At 37.9% G+C, this 20,212-nt stretch overlaps 3 protein-coding genes and 1 non-coding gene across 7 annotated transcripts; 2 read left to right on the forward strand and 2 right to left on the reverse strand.

The window, feature by feature from the left end:
• The first annotated feature begins 712 nt into the window (after positions 1 to 712).
• On the forward strand, positions 713 to 2,771 carry LOC108812566 (amino acid transporter AVT3A). The gene is made up of 2 exons (XM_018584855.2): positions 713 to 1,702; positions 2,041 to 2,771. Exons 1-2 carry the CDS (start codon positions 953 to 955, stop codon positions 2,587 to 2,589), a joined length of 1,299 nt encoding a protein of 432 aa, XP_018440357.2. The 5' UTR covers positions 713 to 952; the 3' UTR covers positions 2,590 to 2,771.
• A 5,525-nt stretch (positions 2,772 to 8,296) lies between these two features.
• LOC108807842 (uncharacterized) lies at positions 8,297 to 8,815 on the forward strand. Its single transcript, XM_018580085.1, has one exon. The coding sequence runs from the start codon at positions 8,297 to 8,299 to the stop codon at positions 8,813 to 8,815; it is 519 nt and encodes a 172-aa protein (XP_018435587.1).
• Positions 8,816 to 9,175: 360 nt separating this feature from the next.
• On the reverse strand, positions 9,176 to 12,700 carry LOC108813110 (uncharacterized). Of its 4 annotated transcripts, none has more exons than XM_018585563.2 (7): positions 12,319 to 12,700; positions 11,305 to 11,968; positions 10,511 to 10,838; positions 10,265 to 10,434; positions 9,907 to 10,189; positions 9,719 to 9,837; positions 9,176 to 9,645 (listed from the first exon to the last, which is right to left on the reverse strand). In XM_018585563.2, the coding sequence occupies exons 1-7, from the start codon at positions 12,569 to 12,571 to the stop codon at positions 9,357 to 9,359; spliced, it is 2,106 nt and encodes a 701-aa protein (XP_018441065.1). In that variant the 5' UTR covers positions 12,572 to 12,700; the 3' UTR covers positions 9,176 to 9,356. The 4 variants fall into 4 exon arrangements, with proteins under 4 accessions (XP_018441065.1, XP_056842153.1, XP_018441066.1 ...); XM_056986173.1 differs by having other exon boundaries at positions 10,039 to 10,189; positions 10,505 to 10,838; XM_018585564.2 differs by having other exon boundaries at positions 9,925 to 10,189; positions 10,505 to 10,838.
• Positions 12,701 to 16,296: 3,596 nt separating this feature from the next.
• Positions 16,297 to 16,403, reverse strand: LOC130495318 (small nucleolar RNA R71). Its single transcript, XR_008934590.1, has one exon. It is a non-coding gene; the product is annotated as a small nucleolar RNA R71 (small nucleolar RNA).
• Between the last annotated feature and the right edge of the window lie 3,809 nt (positions 16,404 to 20,212).

A 20,212-nucleotide genomic window follows, 5' to 3' on the forward strand; every position in this document is an offset into this window, starting at 1 on the left:
ATATATAACTCTGTTCATCTACTTCCCAAGCGTCTGCTTTAGTTGCACTCTGAAGTTGAGTTCCTCAACATCATGATGAAGATGTTCAAGTCCCTTGTTCTGTTTTTCTGTTTCACTTCACATGCCAACTGCAATGTTCTTTACCTCCCCCTCTCTAGATCACTCAAATCTGAAGCCCATCTTGTAGCTTAGACTTTTTTTTTCCCATCTGTTGTAAACCAGTATAAATTTAGTAAGATTACAGACAATATGATCACTACAGCTAGATGACAAAAGCAGTTATAAAGCACAAAGCACAGAGGCTTGATCATTAAAGCAACCCAAGTTATGACTAAAGAGGAGAGAACATGCCTTTGGAAGACACTGAACCCCACTTTCTTCGGTAGATGATGATATGAAGAAGCTCAACTTGAGTACACTTTCTCTTCCTGAAACACTCAAATGGCCCAAAGACTGACAGAGAGAGCCCAAAGAGGAGGAGGAGAAGCGTGTAGAAATTGGTCGGAGAAATCAAGAAAATAAAGAAAAAGAAACGTGCGCCGTCTGCAACCTCCACGTTTCTTTCCTACCACTGGTTGACACCTCCTCAATCATTTCTAAAACTTCTATACACCTGTCTTCCCCTCCTTCCCCAATCTCTTATTTACTCTGATTTGATCTCTATTTAATATCCTTTCCAAATTATTTAAATCCAGCAAACAGCTCATTACAAAAGAGTCCATGGTTAAATTAAGTAACATGTGTCGGTCCACTACTTGATCAAAAAAAAAAACAAAAACTTTGTCGTTTTTGTATATTCTCTCTCTCAAATCAACAAAGAAGACTCCTGAGATGTGGTGAAATCAGATTAAAAGTTTACACCTTTATCATCTCGAACAACAAACCACAGCCTCAAACACACATCTAGAGAGAGAGAGAGAGAGAGATCTTGTCTTGTTCTTGTTCTTCAGTCATGGGTTTGGAGTACGATCAAGACTCGGGATCGTCCACCCACTCCTTACCCTCCCTCCGATCATCCTCCAACTCCCTCTACATCCCACGAGAAGACACCCCACTCCTCGGCCCACGAACCCTCTCCTCCCAGCCCAAGACCTTCGCCAACGTCTTCATCGCCATCGTCGGCGCCGGAGTCCTCGGCCTCCCTTACACCTTCAAGAAAACCGGATGGCTCCTCGGCCTCCTCACCCTCTTCTTCGTCTCCTCCCTCACCTTCTTCTGCATGATGCTCCTCGTCCGCACCCGCCGCAAACTCGAATCCCTCTCCGGCGGCTTCTCCTCCATCACCTCCTTCGGCGACCTCGGCGAGTCCGTCTGCGGCCCCGCCGGCCGCCTCCTCGTCGACGTCTTGCTCGTCCTCTCTCAGGCGGGGTTCTGCGTCAGCTACCTGATCTTCGTCGCCACCACCATGGCGAATCTCCTTAGTCACGGGACTGAGATTCTCTTGGGGCTTGATCCGAGTTCTGTTTACATGTGGGGCTGTTTCCCTTTCCAGCTGGGGCTTAACTCGATTCCCACGCTGACCCATTTGGCTCCTTTGAGTATATTCGCTGATGTTGTCGACGTGGCGGCTACTTTGGTTGTTATGGTTCAGGATGTGTTCATCTTTGTTAAAAAGAGACCTCCTTTGAGACTATTTGGTGGCTTCTCTGTTTTCTTCTATGGGTTGGGTGTCGCTGTGTACGCCTTTGAAGGGATTGGAATGGTATAAAGATAGCAACTTTCCTCTCTATTACATCATCTCATGTCTCTTATGTGTTGTCTGTGTTGAAACCAATGTTCAAAAAGTCGTTAGGTGGTTAGGCATTTTGTAGAAGACTATTGTTTAGGAGGCATTGGTACCTCTTGTTTTAGAACATGATTAATGGGGTTCTTAGAAGTGAGGTTCTTAAGAACGGGTTCTTAACGTTAACAAAGATTAAGAACTGGTTCTAGTAAATATATATTTTTTTATAAATTTAGTAAAAGTAAAAAATGTTTTACTTGACTATGCACTTGACTGTGTGTTGTGTGTTGAAACGTATGTGTTATTTGTGAACACAGGTACTTCCTTTGGAGCTAGAGGCTAAGTACAAAGACAAGTTTGGGAGAGCTTTAGGGCTAGCAATGGGGCTAATCTCGATCATGTACGGGGCGTTTGGGCTGCTAGGGTACATGGCATACGGAGACGAGACGAAAGACATCATAACCACGAACTTGGGGACGGGTTGGGTGAGCACTCTTGTTCAGCTTGGACTAGCGATCAACCTCTTCTTCACGTTCCCACTCATGATGCATCCGGTGTATGAGGTGATAGAGCGGCGTCTCTGCAGCTCTAGCTACTCCATTTGGGTCCGTTGGTCTACCGTGCTGGTGGTCACACTCGTCGCCCTGCTAGTTCCTAATTTCGCGGACTTCTTGTCTCTTGTTGGGAGCAGTGTCTGTGTGGTGCTTGGGTTCGTTTTGCCGTCGCTATTCCACTTGCAGGCTTTTAAAGAGGAGCTGAGCGTTGGGAGGAAGGTGGTGGATGTTGTTATTTTCATCATTGGTGTTGTTATAGCTGTGACTGGGACGTGGACGGCTGTTATTGAGATCATGACATCCAAGGACTGAAGCATTTTTCTCTTTCATTGAAGAAGATTCTTGTTAGCAGTAGAAAACATGTTATTTCGTAGAAAACATGTTATTTCTGTTGCCATTACCTTCCACTTTTGTGTTTTTGTTTTGAGTCTTTATTACTATTTTTGTAAGAAAGACACTTGAAGAGATAACCAAATAAGACAAGTATTTCTTAAGAGTGTGGTATATATTTGCTTGTATTCTATTAAGATTTTTGTTTTTTCATATTCAGTATCCAGTATAAACATAGACAGAAACGTATATACCATGATAAGCAACTAGTCCACAGAAGAAACACGAGAGGAAGGAGTGAACATATAACTATGTTCATTTACTTCCTGAGCAAACGGCTGGCACGTTGGTTTGATTGTTGCACTCTGTAATTGAGTTCGTCAACATCATCATGAAGATGATCAAGACCATTGTTTTGCCTTCCAATTTCACTTCCCATGTCAACTGCCATGTTCTTTAGCTCCCCTAGTAAGTCACTCAGATCTGAAAGCCCATCATCTTGCTTATATATGTGAATTTATGATGTTTTATACAAATATTTTAAATCAACATAACACATAGAAACATATAAATATTATTTTATTGATAATAAAACACATGTTTTCTTAAGACATGCATTATAATACATGGGTAAAACCTAATAAAATTTTAAATAACTTATTGAAATTTTTATTAAAAATGGTTTTCACAAGTTAAAAAATTAAATATATTTAACATCTCAAAATAAATTTATCTTATATTCAAAACTTTCAATATAAATTTATATCTATGCGGCAAAAATGAAATTTAAATTTAAAATATAAAAATTCTAATATATAATAATATTATTTATTTTTCTTAAGAGACAGAAATTAAATCCCCTAAAAACAAAATCTAGTTATATATCTAAAATATTCTATAAAATAATATTTATAATGGTCATTCATATTTAGTTATTCATAATAATATTTAATTTTTGTCTAACTTAAATATGGGTATTAGTTGCAGAGAAATATTATATACTTAATGCAATAATTTCATGAGATTTTTTATTTTTGTCCAATCTAATTTTAAAGTTTGTATATATCTTTCTTTTTCAAGAATTTATAATAAGGATAAATGTACCAATTTAATCCCTTATATAAACGTATTTGACCATTACCATTTGATCTAATCTAAAGGCTTAAAGGAAAACCAAAATTATAATGTCAGCACAAAGGTTTCAAGTTGTTTCTCTGCTCTTATTCCTTTTTCTTCTTTTCTCTCAATCAACTGGTAATATTTTTTTCTCTATTTATATATATATCAGAGAATGCTACATGAATGGATTAATTCATATTTCTTCATATTACTTTTTTATCATTTTTTCAGCAATCAGAAACAGATGTGTGTTAAGACCTTCATGTAAGACTCATAGCGATTGCGAAAATATATGCACGTTCCCCGGGGATTCTCCAGAATACTCGTACTGCATTAATTCTCCCAAAGCACCGCCTAATTTAATCTACAAATGTTGTTGTTATAATACAAAACTAGATTTTGATCCGCGCTTTAAAAGCGCGGAATTATATTTTTAATTAAATATCTATTCTGTCAAATCAAATTTATATATACTTTATATATTTTTATTTTCCAATATTTATATATATATATATATTACCAATATATACAATATTTATAATTATACAAATTAATATGAGCATTATGTAAGTTTTTATATGGATAATTTTTTTTGTTGCAAAAATTTCCAAATTTTGAGACGGTAGTTTAAGAAACAGAGTCGGATCCATATATTTTTATCTAAACTTTTTCAATAAAAATATGGTCTTTACATTTACAAAAAAATAGTTTTTACATGAGATATATATTTTTTACCTTTGAATCACTAACAAATATACTTATAAAAGTCAATGTTGGATCATTACATTATTTAACTTCATATTATTTCTCATATAATTAAAATGTTTACTATTAATAATATATTCTAATCTAATATGTTATTTCAATATTTTCAAAATAAGATATCGAAAACATATTCTGAAGTATCTTTGTCTAAGAATACATTGTAACAATATATTTTATTATTTTTAAATGGAAATTATATATATAATTACTTTTAAATAATAAATTTCGTAATTAATATAAAATATTATTATAAATGAGTCTAATACCTTTTTGATTTAAAGAAAAATAAAACAAATTACTATAAATATTTATATATATACAAAATTCATATTCAGAATTAAATTGGTATACCAATTAATAAATATAAAGTTACTTAATCCATTTATTAAATATTTTATAAATTATAAAATTCAAAATAATTACATATATAGGATAACATATATTCATGAATTTTAAAAACTAATTCAGCTTATTAAACTAAAATATTAAAACACAATATATAAAATAAAAGTAATTACATATATTTAATTTGATAAAAATACAATACTAAATTTATTTGGTATTAATATTGTCTTTTTATATGGTACATTGAACCTATGTTTTGTTTTACAATTATAATTTTTGCGGTTATTTCATAAAAATGTAAACATTTATCAAGTATGAGACGGTTTGAATGAAAATAATTATATAATAAATAAATTTTGACTAATATAAAAATTAAAAAAAATCATAATATAATTTAAATTTTAAAGTATAAGTAAAATTATACTTGGTGGGTATATAAATGAATTGTATTATTTTAATAAAATTATATTTATAGAAATATTATTTTAATTATCTATACTTTTAAAATATTTTTATAAAAACACATATCTATAAAATGTCTAATTTTCACTATATAATTATTTTAGTTACAATTAAATATATATATATATTAAATACCGTAGATTTCAGTTGGAAAAGCTAGGAAAAAAACTAAATGTATACTAATACATGTGATACTAATCATAATATAAGTTTTTTTTCTGAAGGGTGAAGATTAGAAAGTTAGAAATGCATAACTATTTATATGACTGAGATTACACGAAGGTTATATTGTGTTAAATGTTAATTCTGAATTTTAGTTATATGAAATTTAATTAGGTTGAAATATATTATAATCCATAAAATATATTGTCATAAACGAAATCTTGGTTATTAAGACTTAACAACCAAAAGATACCCTATCTCGAGTGAAAATCTAGATAATTGGTATTAATATATATACTATAACTCTTGCTTTTTACTTAATTTAAAAACTATATAGATTTCATTAATTCTTAGTTGTTATTTTTATGGGATGTAATCTTAACAAAATAGTAAAATATTCATGTTTAAGATGTATTAAATTCTCCGAATATATTGGTTAATATATATATGGAAACATTTGCAATGCACATAAATATAGCAATGGCATACCATCTATATTATTAAAGTTGAAGTACAAATTGGAGATGTTTGGAAACAAGGATAGTAGGATAAATGAGATATGTTTGGCAACATGGATAGTAGATATGTGTACTTTCTTTTATTTACACATTTAGCCATTGTATTTTCAATAAATTAATAACAATCTATATTATTAAAGTTGAAGTACAAATTGGAAATGTTTGGAAACAAGGATAGTAGGATAAATGAGATATGTTTGGCAACATGGATAGTAGATATGTGTACTTTCTTTTATTTACACATTTAGCCATTGTATTTTCAATAAATTAATAACAAATGAGAATTGCTTAGAAACATGAATAACACATTTAATATTTCTTTTTATTTAAACATTTAGCCATTCTTTTTATAATAAATTAAACAACCTTCTTTCTATATTTCTTTTTATTTACAATTGTGTCGCTATATTTATAATTATTTATGGTAAAAATAAAAACACAAACTGAAATATAAATAGTATATTATATAAAAAAATTAAAAACAGTATTATTACCTTATTTAGTTTAGTCAAATATAAAAATTTCAAGATTTCAATTTTCAAAAAAAATATCATAAAATTAATTATAATTCATAGAAAACTGATGCAAAAAAAATTAAAACTTTGAAACATAGATAAATGTATGTCAAGAAGAAAAAAAATAATGGCTTATGTTATTAATAAAAATTGGAAATCCATTATATCACGTTTAAAATATACAAAATGGACTAATCTAATTACCTAAAAACATTGTTTTGTCTAAAATAATCATAAAATAAATTTAAATTTTATATACATATTAAAATATGCATATATTCAAAAATTTATTTTTACTAAAATATTTTCCAATAACCGTTATTAAAAATATTTTCAATATATAAGAAAAATACAACAAAAAGATTAATTTTATATACCAACTTAAATTAAGGTTTTTATATTTCACATTAAACTTTAAGAATATAATATAGATGATTATTTATAAGATGGTACATATAAAATACTATTACTTATATGATTATATATATTGACATGAAAAATGAATAGCAATATATTTTTGAAATATACATCCGCACGGGCATGCGGGTCAAAATTTATTTTAAATTACAATGTAAATATTTAATAATATAGATATATGTCACATTGTTTAAACAAAATATTAATATAAAAATATTGTACAGTTGCGTTCTAAAAAACATTTATTTGAACAACAAGTCAAATAAATATGTTGATTGGAGAGAGAATAAAACAAAGTTAGAAAAACACATAGTTTACCAGAGTGAGAGTGTGTGTCGAATTTATTATAAAGAAAGTTTCACTAAGATAAATACATTCAATAGCTACAAACAAATAATATATTTCACAAAAGTGAATAATAAAACCTGCGCTTTCGAAGCGCAGGTCAAAATCTAGTTGTAATTAACTTCAAAAACAAAGGGCGAATACCTTCGTAATACAGATCCATTGGATCCACACAGATCTTACTCCCCATCTTATGGGTGGAGAAGTATCTGTTCAGCTAGATCTCTGGTTAATAAAAGGCTAATCAAAAGAGTAGGAAATGGAAAATCCATCTCCGTATGGACAGATCCGTGGCTTCCTGCTCCTCGCCCGGGATCAGCAACTCCAAAAAATCAACTCATGGACCTACCTGATGTTAAGGTGGACTTTTTTATCGATCCGGTAAATTGTTCCTGGAAGGTGGATTTGCTTAATGCATATATCCATCCAGAGGATGTAATACTCATTCAAGGTTTGGCAATCAGTCCCTTTGGTAGACCAGACTCTTCTGGCTGGGCGTTCACAGATACTGGTCAATATACGGTTAAATCGGGATATAAGATTGAATCTAAATTTCCAGATAGAGATTCTCAGGTGATTTCTTATGGCCCAGACACGACCGCATTATTAAGTTATACTTGGAAATTGAATTGTTCGCCTAAGTTAAGGCATTTTATTTGGCAAGCCATTAAGGGAATCTTGCCGGTGGCAAAAAAATTAAGGTCGCGAGGTATCACGTGTGATTTACGGTGTAGTTTATGTGGAGCAGAGGAGGAATCCATTAATCATATTCTTTTTGAATGCCCACCAGCGTTACAAATATGGGCACTGTCGAAAATACCTTCTGCCCCGGGATTTTTTCCCAGTCCGTCCTTGTTCTCGAATTTCGATTATTTATTTTGGAGGCTTCCGAAAGATAATAACTTTGATTCTTTCTCTTGGATATTATGGTATATTTGGAAGAATAGAAATAATAAAATCTATACTAACAAAACGGGCGATCCGCAGGAGATACTTAGAAGAGCGGAAGTGGAAGCGGAAGTTTGGGCAGATGCCCAGAAGATGATACCAAATCCTGGTTCGACTGATAACGCATCGTCTGACTGGCTATCTGTAGAAACTTCTAGAGTCTGTTTATTTGATGGTGCATGGAGTACAGACGATAAATTTACCGGCCAAGGCTGGTTCTGCAGGAAAAATGGAGTAACCGAGAAGATGATGGGTGCCATGAGTCTCCGCCGAAGCTTATCCGCTTTACATGCTGAATGTGAAGCTTTGATATGGGCGATGGAGTGCATGAAGGTTCTCAACTTCTCAGACATAGTCTTTGCAACGGACTGTTCTCAATTGGTGAAGATGGTGTCATCACCTGGGGAATGGCCAGCTTTTGCTACACATTTGGAGGAATTTCAACGCAGTAAGACTTTCTTCCCTACTTTCACAATCCGACATATTCTGAGGGCGCAAAATCAAGTGGCGGACAGACTGGCACGAGGTGCTAGACGTTCCCCTTCAGCTGTGTTTTATGTCGACAATATGCCTCCGGCTTGGTTCTCTGAGTCCGGCGCGCATACATCGTAGTTGTTAGTTTTTCAGTTGCTGTAAAAAAAAAAAAAAAAAACAAAGGGCGAATACCTATTAGGTATTTTTCTTTAATAGTATAGATGATAACATATATTTATCCATATGTGTGCAACCCATATCATAAAATTTAATAAAAACTAATGTATACATTAGGTTAAGTTTGTTGAAGAACATTATAGGTATGGTGAAAAAATAAAGTGAAAAGAAACAATCATCATAGTAAAACAAGAGTAGTATAATGTACAAAATTATAAAATTCAATTAGATGTATTACAAATTCCTTACACAACATTGAGACTGAATTCAGTTTTTAGAATTCTAAAACAAAGCAGCTTTGAATTTTATGAACGTGTGATATGCTGATTCATCACATTATTTTTTTATTATTTAACTAGTAGAATCTCGTCCAAAAGCATACAAGAAAATATGAATCAAACTCGAGATAGAACCATAATGATGAACCTTAAGAGGCCCATTAGCAAACAGTGGATAATGTTAAGCGCCCGTTTATTAAGGGCGGGAAAATACAAAGGGCCACTTAAGGCCCATTCTTTCTAACATAAGCAAATTTGGTCCCAGCTTGCTTCTTCACCACGGCAGCTTGCTTCTTCACAACCGGTTCATACTTTTTCACAGTGGCAGCATGCTTCTTACCTGTCAGATGAGAATAAAAATCCATCTGGGAAGAGCACGTCACGTTGCACCAACCGCAAACCCTAGTTTGAGTCCCTTTCTCCTCCTCCACACGCTCAGATGTGCTTCCAGCCTCAACCACCGTCTGCTTTGACAACGTATCCTCTAGTGAAACGACTGAGTCAAGTCTTTCCCTGTTGCGTAAACAAGAGAAGATCAGAAAACACTAATCTAAACAAAGAAAGACCAAGTTAATTAGAATACCACCTTGCTTCTTTGGGTTCTTTAGTGATCTGACTAACTTCTTTGATACTCTCTTGTGCGTCTCTTGGGTGATCTTTTTCTTTAAGGCTTTCTTCTAGAATCTTCTTATCATCAAAGAGAACCTGTTCTCAACGTTTAGCCTATATCAGTGAGACTACTTTAAGCGTTAAACCAAAAACTACTCAACTTACCTCTGCATGTTTCTTTACCTTAGCAGCGTGCTTTCGACCCATCAGATGAGACTCAAAGACTATTGGACAAACGCATACCACACTGCAGATACTACACACATATGCTTCAGGTTCAGCTTTATCTTTACTCACCTTGTCCTTGAACTCCTCTGGATGCTCGGTGACTGCTTCATAGTCGCCTGAGTTCATCTCCAGTCTTTGGTTTAGCATACTCTCAAACTCCAGGGTTAGATTTGCATCTTGTGAAAGCTCTGGTGTGTTGAAAATGGCATCAATCCATTCTCTGTAGGGACCACAAGAAAATGAAAACACTTCCAATATTTGCAATACTTCAGAAAGTCCCAAGTTGGAAGTTTACCTAGGAAGAGATGTGTAATCATTCTCTAGAACGTCTTCAAAAGCTTGAGAAAATTCTCCAACACTCCACTCATAGATGCCACATCTCTCTAATAGCATCTCCTTCCTTTGCTTATCTAAGTCGTCGATGTCCTCAGGTGCCTCTTGTATTTGATTATCATCAAGCAGAGCCTGTTTCAATAATAAATGTTATCATCATCAACCTTTGATTTTTTCACATAGAGATAAGGCAGAAACAGACCTCTACCTCTGCGTGATTCTTAATCGTAGCAGCATGCTTACGTCCCTTAAGATGAGACTCGAATATGGCAGGACTATCACAAATGACACTGCAAAGACTGCAAACATATGGTTCTTCTTCAGCTTTATCTTCTTCAATCACTGCACTCTTCTTCTTTTTCCTCCTTTTCTTCTTCTTGTCGTTGTTCATGTCCTCCTCGAGATTCTCACTCGGGCCTGCAGGTGGCTCACCTGGCTTTATTTGCAAGACCTGTCTGAGCATGCCTTCCAACTCCTCCATCACAATCTCATTTTGTGTAGGTTCGACTTTCATGGGGATTGCATCAAAATACTCTCTGTTACACAAAATACTATCAATGTTAAGTTTTCAGTAAGTGACTTTGGTCCAAATCTACTCCCTCCGTTTTAAAAAAAAATTGCTTATTTTAGAAAAAAAATTTGTTTCAAAAATACATTTTTATATCTTCAATGCAATAATACATTTTTATATTTTCAATGCAATTTTTTGTCAAATAATAATAAAAATATGTGAAATTCAAAAATATTAATTGCATTTTCTAAAGTCTTATTTGTTTAAAAATATAGAAAATATCAAAATTACAGAAATTATGCATTTATTAATAAGTCTTAATATGTTTTATTAAAAAAGTGTGAAAATTCTAAAACATGTATTATTTTGATATGGAGGAAGATATATTAATCATGTTCCACTAAACTCCTGATGAAAGAGTTTTATATTCTCATAATCAGATAAGAATCTACTTAAAATGTAACATTTGAGAGGCACAATTTGAATTTTACCTCACTTCTTTGGGGACATGAAAGTCGCGGCTTAGTTCACTGTCGACCTGATCCACATTGAGAGGAGCTTCACCATCACTGTCTAGCCTTTCTTTACGCGAGAACTCTCTTCCACTTTTTTCAGATGTTGTAATGGACTCCGTCAGTTCCTTGTTCTGTTTCTCCAAGCACTTCAAAGAATCTTTGTCACTGTTTTGAACACTTCCACCACATTTCTCATGAGGCTTCTTTCCTTTCGTCTCCTTTACCAAGAGCTGATTTGGTGCTTTCGGAACATATATTCCTTTGAGTTTACTTCGCGGATCCTTACTAGAACCAGACCCTGAATCCACCGGTTGTGTGGACAAAACATGTTCAGAAACATCTTCACTAGATACTTCAGAACTCTCTAGTACCCCTGAGGATCCACACCGTGTGAGAGAACTTCCACTTGCTAATAATAAACTTCTCCAGAGCCATGAGGTCTTTGCAGAAGCAACCAGGGAAGGTGAAATTTTTTGAGGGTGTGCTAGAAGAATGTTGTATCTCCTCATTCGCAGCCGGTGAAGAGCATCAGAGAAGTCTATGTCACCGGAGATAAGCATTATATTAGCCGGGGGAGGATTCTCCACCACCCACAAAAACATATCCACCAGAATCTTCTTGTCACTCGCATCTTTCCTTCCTGTTCAAGAAACCAAAGACTTTAGACTCAACAGCCATACACAAATCCAAAACCTTGCAGGTAACCAGATTATATCTTAAAATTATTATATTGGATAAAAACCATTAAAACTATCAATAAAAAAACTAGTTAACATTTCCTTTGTCTATATTTAGTATTTATTTATATTTTAGTTATGTATCATATTAACTATAGTTACCCTAATCCAAACAATTATTTGTTTCCAAACTGGTTCAAAAAAACATTTCTTGCAATAAATAAAACACACTACTTGAATCTAAACTCTAACTACATAATCGATTCCGATCCAAAAATTTATATTTTTAATTATAAAGATCAAGAGATTTAACCGGAGGGGACATGGTTAAGAGAGATTCCAGTGGAGGAGAGAGCTAGTTGGATAGCTTTAGGGATGAGATCTGTGTTGCCATAAGAAGAGATAGATAGAGGACCACAATAATTCATATCAGCCAGCACTGTGCTTAACTTCTGAGTGATCCCATGAGCATCACAACCCTTGGGAACTGCACAGTTCTCTATGTCCCACCAAACCGACGTTTTACACCTCGCGTACTCAGCCTCAGCCATCGTGTTGTTCATCATCGACGGTGGTCGTCACTCAACTTCTTCTCACATGCTCATCGTATTATTGGAGACGATGATCGCTTTTGCTTTCCAAAGCAAAGAGGACAAAGAGAAAAGCAGAGGACAACAAAAAGTATATAAAATTGACTTGACTTTAGAATAAAGAAACTAATGACCAATTAATTATAATTGAGAGCTTTATAATTTAGTTACAACTCGATAATTAGTTTTAGTTTTTTAAATAATTATTTTAATCTTTGGTTTCAAATAGTACTTTCTTAACGTTATATTCTCATTAGACCACCAACTACGGTTGGTCAAAACAACAAGAAAGAACACCAACTAACAATCCGCCCGGCTCTTTGGCATGTGTCTAAAACTTTTCAAAAATACATTCAAGACTAGACCTCAAAACTCAGTCTGAAATTCACAAAACCTAATTGCAATTTCTTTCACATATCACCTAACTGTTACATTTAAGTTTGTTTTTGTGTGTTTCGTCCTGAGATATGTTCTTCACGCCCGGCTGTTGCGTAATGTGTTGGAGCAAATTGAAGTAGCCGTTGAAGTGTTTGAAGTTATCTTTTGGTTTTGGTGTTTATCTTTGGTGTTTATCTAGACTTTAGTCGGTGTTCAATAAGATCCGAGATACTCGGTAGTAGGAGATAAGTTTGCTTCAGTTTTTATAGGATCTAGTAGTTATCTTTGTAAAGCTATATATATATGGCTCTCTGTTCATTGAATAAGATCAAAGTTTACAAGTCAATCTCAGAGCTTTATACATCACATTTGGTATCAGAGCTCTGTTTTCGACAAAGAGAAGTAATGGAAGAAGAAAAGATGAAGGTTCCCCAGTTCGATGGACACTGGGATCATTGGAGCGAAGTGATGGAGAATTTCTTTCGAGCAAGAGGATTGTGGAGCTTGATTGAAACCGGGTTTGAAGAACCCACGGCAACAACGACCCTAACCCCAGAGCAGAGGACTCAACTCGACAGTGCTAAGGTGAATGACCACAAGGTCAAGCATTACCTCTATCAAGCCATCGATAAAGTAACGTTCGAGCAGATTCTAGATCGTAAGACTTCCAAAATCATATGGGAGTCAATGAAAGGAAAGTTTGGAGGCAACGCTCGGGTGAAAAAGTCTTTGTTGCAGAAGCTCAGGAGAGACTTCGAATTGTTGGAGATGAAGAGTGATGAGAAAGTGGAGGAGTACTTCACAAGAGTCTTAGCAGTCACCAACCAGATGAGGAGTAATGGTGAAGTGCTGGAAGACACTAAAGTGGTTGAGAAGATATTGAGAACCTTGAGTGAGAGGTTCATGTATGTTGTGGTTTCCATTGAGGAGTCAAAGGAGATTGAAACTATCTCTGTAGATGAGCTTCAAGCATCATTGGTGGTCCATGAGCAGAAGTTCAAGAAAACAGAGAAAACAGAGGATCAAGTGCTCAACGTCTCCTATGGAAGAGGATCCGGAAGCCGAGGGAGAGGCTTCAACGGAAGAGGTAGGGGGCGTGGTCGTGGAAGATCATCTTTCAACAAGAGTACTGTTGAATGCTACAAGTGTCATCGATTGGGACACTTTCAAAACGAGTGTCCTAAGTGGGAGGAGGAAGCAAATTATATAGAAGAGAATGAGGATTTGCTGCTGATGGCATATCATGAGAAAGAAGAGATCAGTGATGACGACTTTGATCAAATTATGATGGCTCAAACTGGTGACCGAGAAGCCATGAAGAAGAAGGTATGGTTCTTGGACTCAGGTTGTTCCAATCATATGAGTGGAGATCAAGATCTGTTCTCATCGATGGATTTGAAGTTCAAGCATTCAGTCAAGTTGGGAAACAATATTGATATATGGTGATTTTCACATCATTGTACATACGTTTTCATTTGTTTCAAGTCACTAATTCGTGTCAGTCTAGTCCTTTTTGACCTTTTACAGGTCTGGAGTTAGCAGAAGAAAGGAGAGAAGGTGCCTGATGAAAAGAAGTCCTTTTGGAGCATTCCTGCGGAGAACACTCAAGAGAACAGTCCCGAGGCTGATCTCTCTCAAGCGGAACAAGCAGACGGAGTGATCCGGTGATTGTTCCAGACAAATATGGAAACTCCTATTTCGGGAATTGAAGCCCTGTTGCCCTAATCTCTTTCCTTCTGATTGGCGCCTCCATATAAAACGCCACCTATCTATTTTCTATTTTTCTACGCTAGTTTTTACAAGAAAACACTGAGTATTTGCGATCTGCAACTTGTAAGGGAGAAGAATCAATCCTCTCATAGAGAAGATCATCTGAACCCTATTGTTTCATACTCTGTTCTTATGCAATTTTATTCAGGATTTATGTCTTTGTCTATGTGCATCATGATCGAGTAGTGACCTTGCTCGCCTAGGGTTTTTAGGGTGTTGAGACATGAGCTAAACATAGATAAGCGATCCATAACTGTTCTTCATTCATACTGTTCTTACTGCTTTCATTAAACTGATCACTTGATGTTAGATCACTAGTTCATCACCTAGTTAACCGCTTAGGATGATAACTTGACATGTATTGAATGAGCTTAGTATCCCTAATCAGCGAAAGTAGATATTAGGGTGGTAAGTGAACTGATCGGACCTGTTCTCTAAAGCTTGCAATCGATCCTCATCCCAACGACAGTTAGGTGGTGAGATCGATCTGCAAAGCGATCACTGCCACGACAGTGGAGTGTTCCAGCTTAGTGGTCCGAGTTCTAGAAAGCACTTCATCGCGCTTGAATAATTGTTTGGCTCCAATTCAACACCCAATGAAATACCCTAGGCTAGCTCTTGTTTAATTGAATCAATCTCGTGTTTATTTGCTTGTTTGCTATCGCCTATTTCAACCAAATCATATCTTCTTCTTAGCTTGATTCTGAAACTTATAGAACTAGAGTGTAGACTGGTCCTCTGGATTTGAATCTCAAGTACTACAATTGCAACTGTTAACTTGGCAGTAGCAAGGATTCATTTTTAGTGTATCAAGTTTTGGCGCCGTTGCGACGGGGACCAGATTTTTTTACCTCTAATTTTCGGTTTCATATCTAGTCTAAGATATCTGACTCGTGTTATTTTCTTTGTTTCAGCTGATGATCCAGGTGCATGACCAGTAGACATACTCGGAGCAACGCACAAGGGCCATTACATCAGCTTTCTAACGAGGAACTAGCGAGATTGGAACGACAGAACCGTCAACAGCCGAGATCAACGAACACCAACATGGGTGATCATCCAGATGATCTCACTGCTGCGTTTGCACTCATGCAACAGCAGATGCAGCAGATGCAGCAGACAATCCAAGCGCAGCAAGCTGCTGCCGAGCAAGCTGCTCTGAATGCTGCGAACCAACAGGAGGGAGTGGTCCAGATCGGCCAGAGAAATTTACTGCGTAATCTGCCCGCTACGCGATCTGCCATAACCCCTCCACCGTGCACAAGGCAAGACTTCGAGATCAAGCCAGCCTTGATAAGTCTAGTGCAAAGGAAGATCTTCAATGGGCTTCCTGCTGAGATACCGATGGACCACATCGAGCACTTCGAGAAGATGTGTGGTTTCACTAAAGCGAATGGAGTACCACCTGATTACATCAAGTGTACTCTGTTCCCTTTCTCTCTTGATGGGAAAGCTGCTCGCTGGCTTGATTCACTACCCACCGGATCACTCACCACTGGGAACAAGTCCGAGAAGCTTTCTTAAGCCACTTCTACACGAAATCGAAGACAGCAGCTCTGAGACAGAAGATCGTGACCTTCAAACAGCTGGTAGACGAGCCGTTCTGTGATGCTTGGGAGCGATTCAATGTCTACCGCAGAGAATGCCCACATCACGGTTTTGAGGAAGACTATCTGCTGGGAGTGTTCTACGATGGAGTAGGCTGGGAGTACAGGAACGCTTTGAACTCAGCCAGTAAAGGAGATTTCATGACTCAGTCCACTCAAGGTGCATTCGAGTTGATTGAGAACATGGCCTCAAGCTCAGCTGACAATAACCGCGAGACTGATCGCACTCAGAAGGTGAAGAGCATCGACAACAGCAAGATTGATGAGCTCTCTGCCAAAGTCGACCAGCTGATTAAGAGTAACCAGAACCAAGTCTTCATCATGGAAGAATCACCACAGGATAAAGCTACCGCAGAAGGCACTTCAGAGACAGATCAGTCGGCTGAGGATCAGCATGAAGTGAGTTATGTGAATGGGCAAGGATGGCAGTTCAAGAACTATCACCCGAACCCTAACGTGAGGAACAATCCCCACCTGTTCAATGCCCCTAAACCAGACGATAAAGCTCAAGGGAACCAAGGTCAGAACAGTGGATACCAAAGGCCTTAAGGCAATCAGGGAAGAACCTTTGTCCTTAACCCAGCTCAGAATGCTCAGTTCCACAGCCAGAAACAGCCGGTTAATCAGCAAGCTGCACAACCGACTCAGACTGCTCCGCATGATGACATGAAGAGTCTCGCCAATATGATGAGTCAGCTGCTCCAAGGACAGCAGATCCAAGGGAAGGCACTGAACCAGGTCACAAACGACATCAACACCAGGATGAATCATATGTTCAATGACCTGAGTGTGAAGTATGACAATGTCTCAAGCCATATGAGACAGATGGATATTCAGATTGCTCAGACTGCTGAGAACGTGAAGAGACAGCAAGGAACTCTCCCTGGGAAAACAGACAAGAACCCCAAGGAGTGCAATGCAGTAGGGTTGAGGAGTGGAAAGCAACTGCCTGATCTAGACCCCAGGAGATTCACATCGGCTGAGAAAGGAAAGCAGAAGGAGTCGGATCAGCCATCTAAAGCTGTACCCACAGATGAGGATGATGCAGAACAACCTACTGAGACTGTTCCGACGGAAGCAGAGCGACCCGCTGGGGTTGTTCCACCGACTGCAGCGCCTTCTCCTGCTCGTCAGTATGTGCCAAAAGTTCCTTACCCTGTTCCAGCTAAGGCTACACGCAAGGATAAGGAAGAGATGAAGTGCAGGAAGATGCTAGAAGACCTAACTGTCAAGCTCCCTCTGATGAGTGCGATCCAGATGATACCATCCATGCGCAGCTTTGTCAAAGGACTGATCTCTGGGAAGATATCTGATGACAGTGAGTTCATGATTGTCTCTAAGGAGTGCAGCGCGGTGCTCCAGAACAGAAGGATCAAGAAGATGGGTGATCCGGGAAAGTTTGTTCTCTCGGTTCAGATTGGGAGAACACTTTTCTCATGCTCATTGGTCGATCTAGGGTCGAGCATAAACCTCATGCCATACACTGTGGCTAAGCGCCTTGGATACTCGGACTTCAAGCCTACCAGGATGTCCCTAGTGTTTGCTGATCGATCTGTCAAGTCTCCAGTTGGGATCCTAGAGGATCTTCAAGTTCTGGTCGGAAACACCCTTGTTCCTGCCGATTTCGTTGTTCTGGAAGTTGAGGAAGATTCCAATGATCCCCTGATCCTAGGCAGACCATTCCTCTGCACTGTTGGAGCTATCATTGATGTCCGACAAGGGAAGATCGATCTCCACCTTGGAGATATTGTGATGAAGTTTGAGATGGATCAGATGCTCAAGAAGCCGATGCTGGATGGACAAACCTTCACTGTCCAAGAAGATGGTGATCCCCTAGAGCCGCATGAAGGTATGATCGAGGAGATTCTCACCGAGGATCCACTTGAACTCGCCTTAGTCAGAGCTGAAGCCGAGCAAAGCTTGGAGAGTGTTGATGCTGATGCCTATGCCCAGATCCTGGATTCAGCCAGGAGTATGGAGAGGATGGTGGCGAATCTAAGTCTGGGGGAGAACAGTGACTCCAGCACATCAACTGGAACAACCACGCCTCAGAACCCGACTGTTCCGGCAGCTCAGCCCGATGACTCATGGAGCGAGCTGAAAGCTCCAAAGGTAGAGCTCAAATCCCTTCCCAAGGGACTCAGGTATGCATTTCTTGGACCCAACTCCACATATCCTGTCATTATAAATGCTGACCTGAACAATGCAGAGACTGCTCTGCTTTTGTGTGAGCTGAGAAAGTATCGTAAGGCTTTGGGTTACTCTCTAGCTGACATACCTGGCATTTCACCTGATTTGTGCATGCATAGAATACACCTGGAAGATGAATCGATGACTTCTGTAGAACATCAGAGGAGGTTAAACCCGAATCTAAAAGATGTTGTAAAGAAAGAGATAATGAAACTTCTAGAAGCAGGTGTGATCTATGCGATCTCTGACAGTAAGTGGGTTAGTCCCGTGCATGTAGTACCTAAGAAAGGTGGGATCACTGTTGTAACCAATGAAAAGAATGAATTGATCCCCACTAGAACAGTTACTGGTCATCGCATGTGCATTGATTTTCGTAAATTGAATGCTGCGACTCGTAAGGATCACTTCCCACTTCCTTTTATTGATCAAATGCTTGAGAGATTGGCTAACCACCCTTACTATTGCTTTTTAGATGGTTATTCAGGTTTCTTTCAGATTCCCATCCACCCAGATGATCAGGAGAAGACGACGTTCACATGCCCTTATGGAACATATGCATACAGGAGGATGCCATTCGGCTTGTGCAATGCTCCAGCGACCTTCCAGCGATGCATGATGTCAATTTTTACTGATCTGATCGAAGACATAATGGAGGTTTTCATGGACGATTTCAGCGTCTATGGAAGCTCCTTTCATGTCTGTTTGTCAAATTTGTGCAGGGTACTGAAGCGATGCGAAGAGAAGCATTTGGTGCTGAACTGGGAGAAATGCCACTTCATGGTGAGAGATGGGATTGTTCTGGGACACAAGATATCCGAGAAAGGCATTGAGGTGGACAAGGCAAAGATCGAGGTCATGATGAGTCTGCAACCACCAACTTCAGTGAAGGGAATCAGGAGTTTCTTGGGACACGCTGGTTTCTACAGGAGGTTCATCCAAGACTTCTCTAAGATCGCGAGACCACTCACTCGGTTGCTCTGCAAGGAAGCTCAGTTTGCCTTTGACAGTGACTGCTTAGCCGCATTCCACACAATCAAGGGAGCTCTAGTCAGTGCACCAGTTGTCCAACCTCCAGACTGGGATCTCCCTTTTGAGATCATGACAGATGCGAGTGATTTTGCAGTGGGAGCAGTCCTTGGACAGCGTAAAGACAAGAAGCTTCACGTGATCTACTATGCAAGCAGAACTTTGGATGAAGCTCAATGCCGATACGCAACCACAGAGAAGGAGCTCCTTGCCATCGTGTTCGCCTTTGAGAAGTTCAGATCCTATTTGGTTGGATCAAAGGTGATTGTGCACACAGACCACGCGGCTCTCAAGTACCTGCTCACGAAGAAAGATGCTAAACCGCGGCTCTTAAGATGGATTCTCTTGCTCCAAGAGTTTGATCTAGAGATAAGAGACAAGAAGGGGGTTGATAATGGAGTGGCAGATCATCTCTCCAGGATGAAAGTGTCGGATGAGACAGTTCTTGATGTGGAACAACCGATGGAGTACGTCAATGCGATTGGTCTGCGCAACATGGAGCAGTCGTCACCTGCCATTAAGGATTGTTCCCGCGTAGAAGGAGCATTCGTTGCAGTGATCCAGAAGGAGTACCCGAATCTTCCATGGTTTGCTGAGATTGCCAACTTCTTGGCAGCTGAGAAAGAGCCTTTGAGGTTCACTGGGA

Source organism: Raphanus sativus, chromosome 5 (assembly GCF_000801105.2).
Source record: "Raphanus sativus cultivar WK10039 chromosome 5, ASM80110v3, whole genome shotgun sequence".
Lineage (NCBI taxonomy): Eukaryota > Viridiplantae > Streptophyta > Magnoliopsida > Brassicales > Brassicaceae > Raphanus > Raphanus sativus.

Bases quoted from the DNA above. Each gene is read 5' to 3' on its own strand.
- LOC108807842 (XM_018580085.1), top strand. From the start codon at position 8,297: ATGATACCAAATCCTGGTTCGACTGATAACGCATCGTCTGACTGGCTA.
- LOC108812566 (XM_018584855.2), top strand. From the start codon at position 953: ATGGGTTTGGAGTACGATCAAGACTCGGGATCGTCCACCCACTCCTTA. The intron at 1,703-2,040 runs GTATAAAGATAG...TTGTGAACACAG, and splicing joins CCTTTGAAGGGATTGGAATG to GTACTTCCTTTGGAGCTAGA.
- LOC108813110 (XM_018585562.2), bottom strand. From the start codon at position 12,571: ATGATGAACAACACGATGGCTGAGGCTGAGTACGCGAGGTGTAAAACG. The intron at 10,435-10,504 runs GTCTGTTTCTGC...TTATTGAAACAG, and splicing joins AGAATCACGCAGAGGTAGAG to GCTCTGCTTGATGATAATCA. The intron at 10,190-10,264 runs GTAAACTTCCAA...TGGTCCCTACAG, and splicing joins GATTACACATCTCTTCCTAG to AGAATGGATTGATGCCATTT.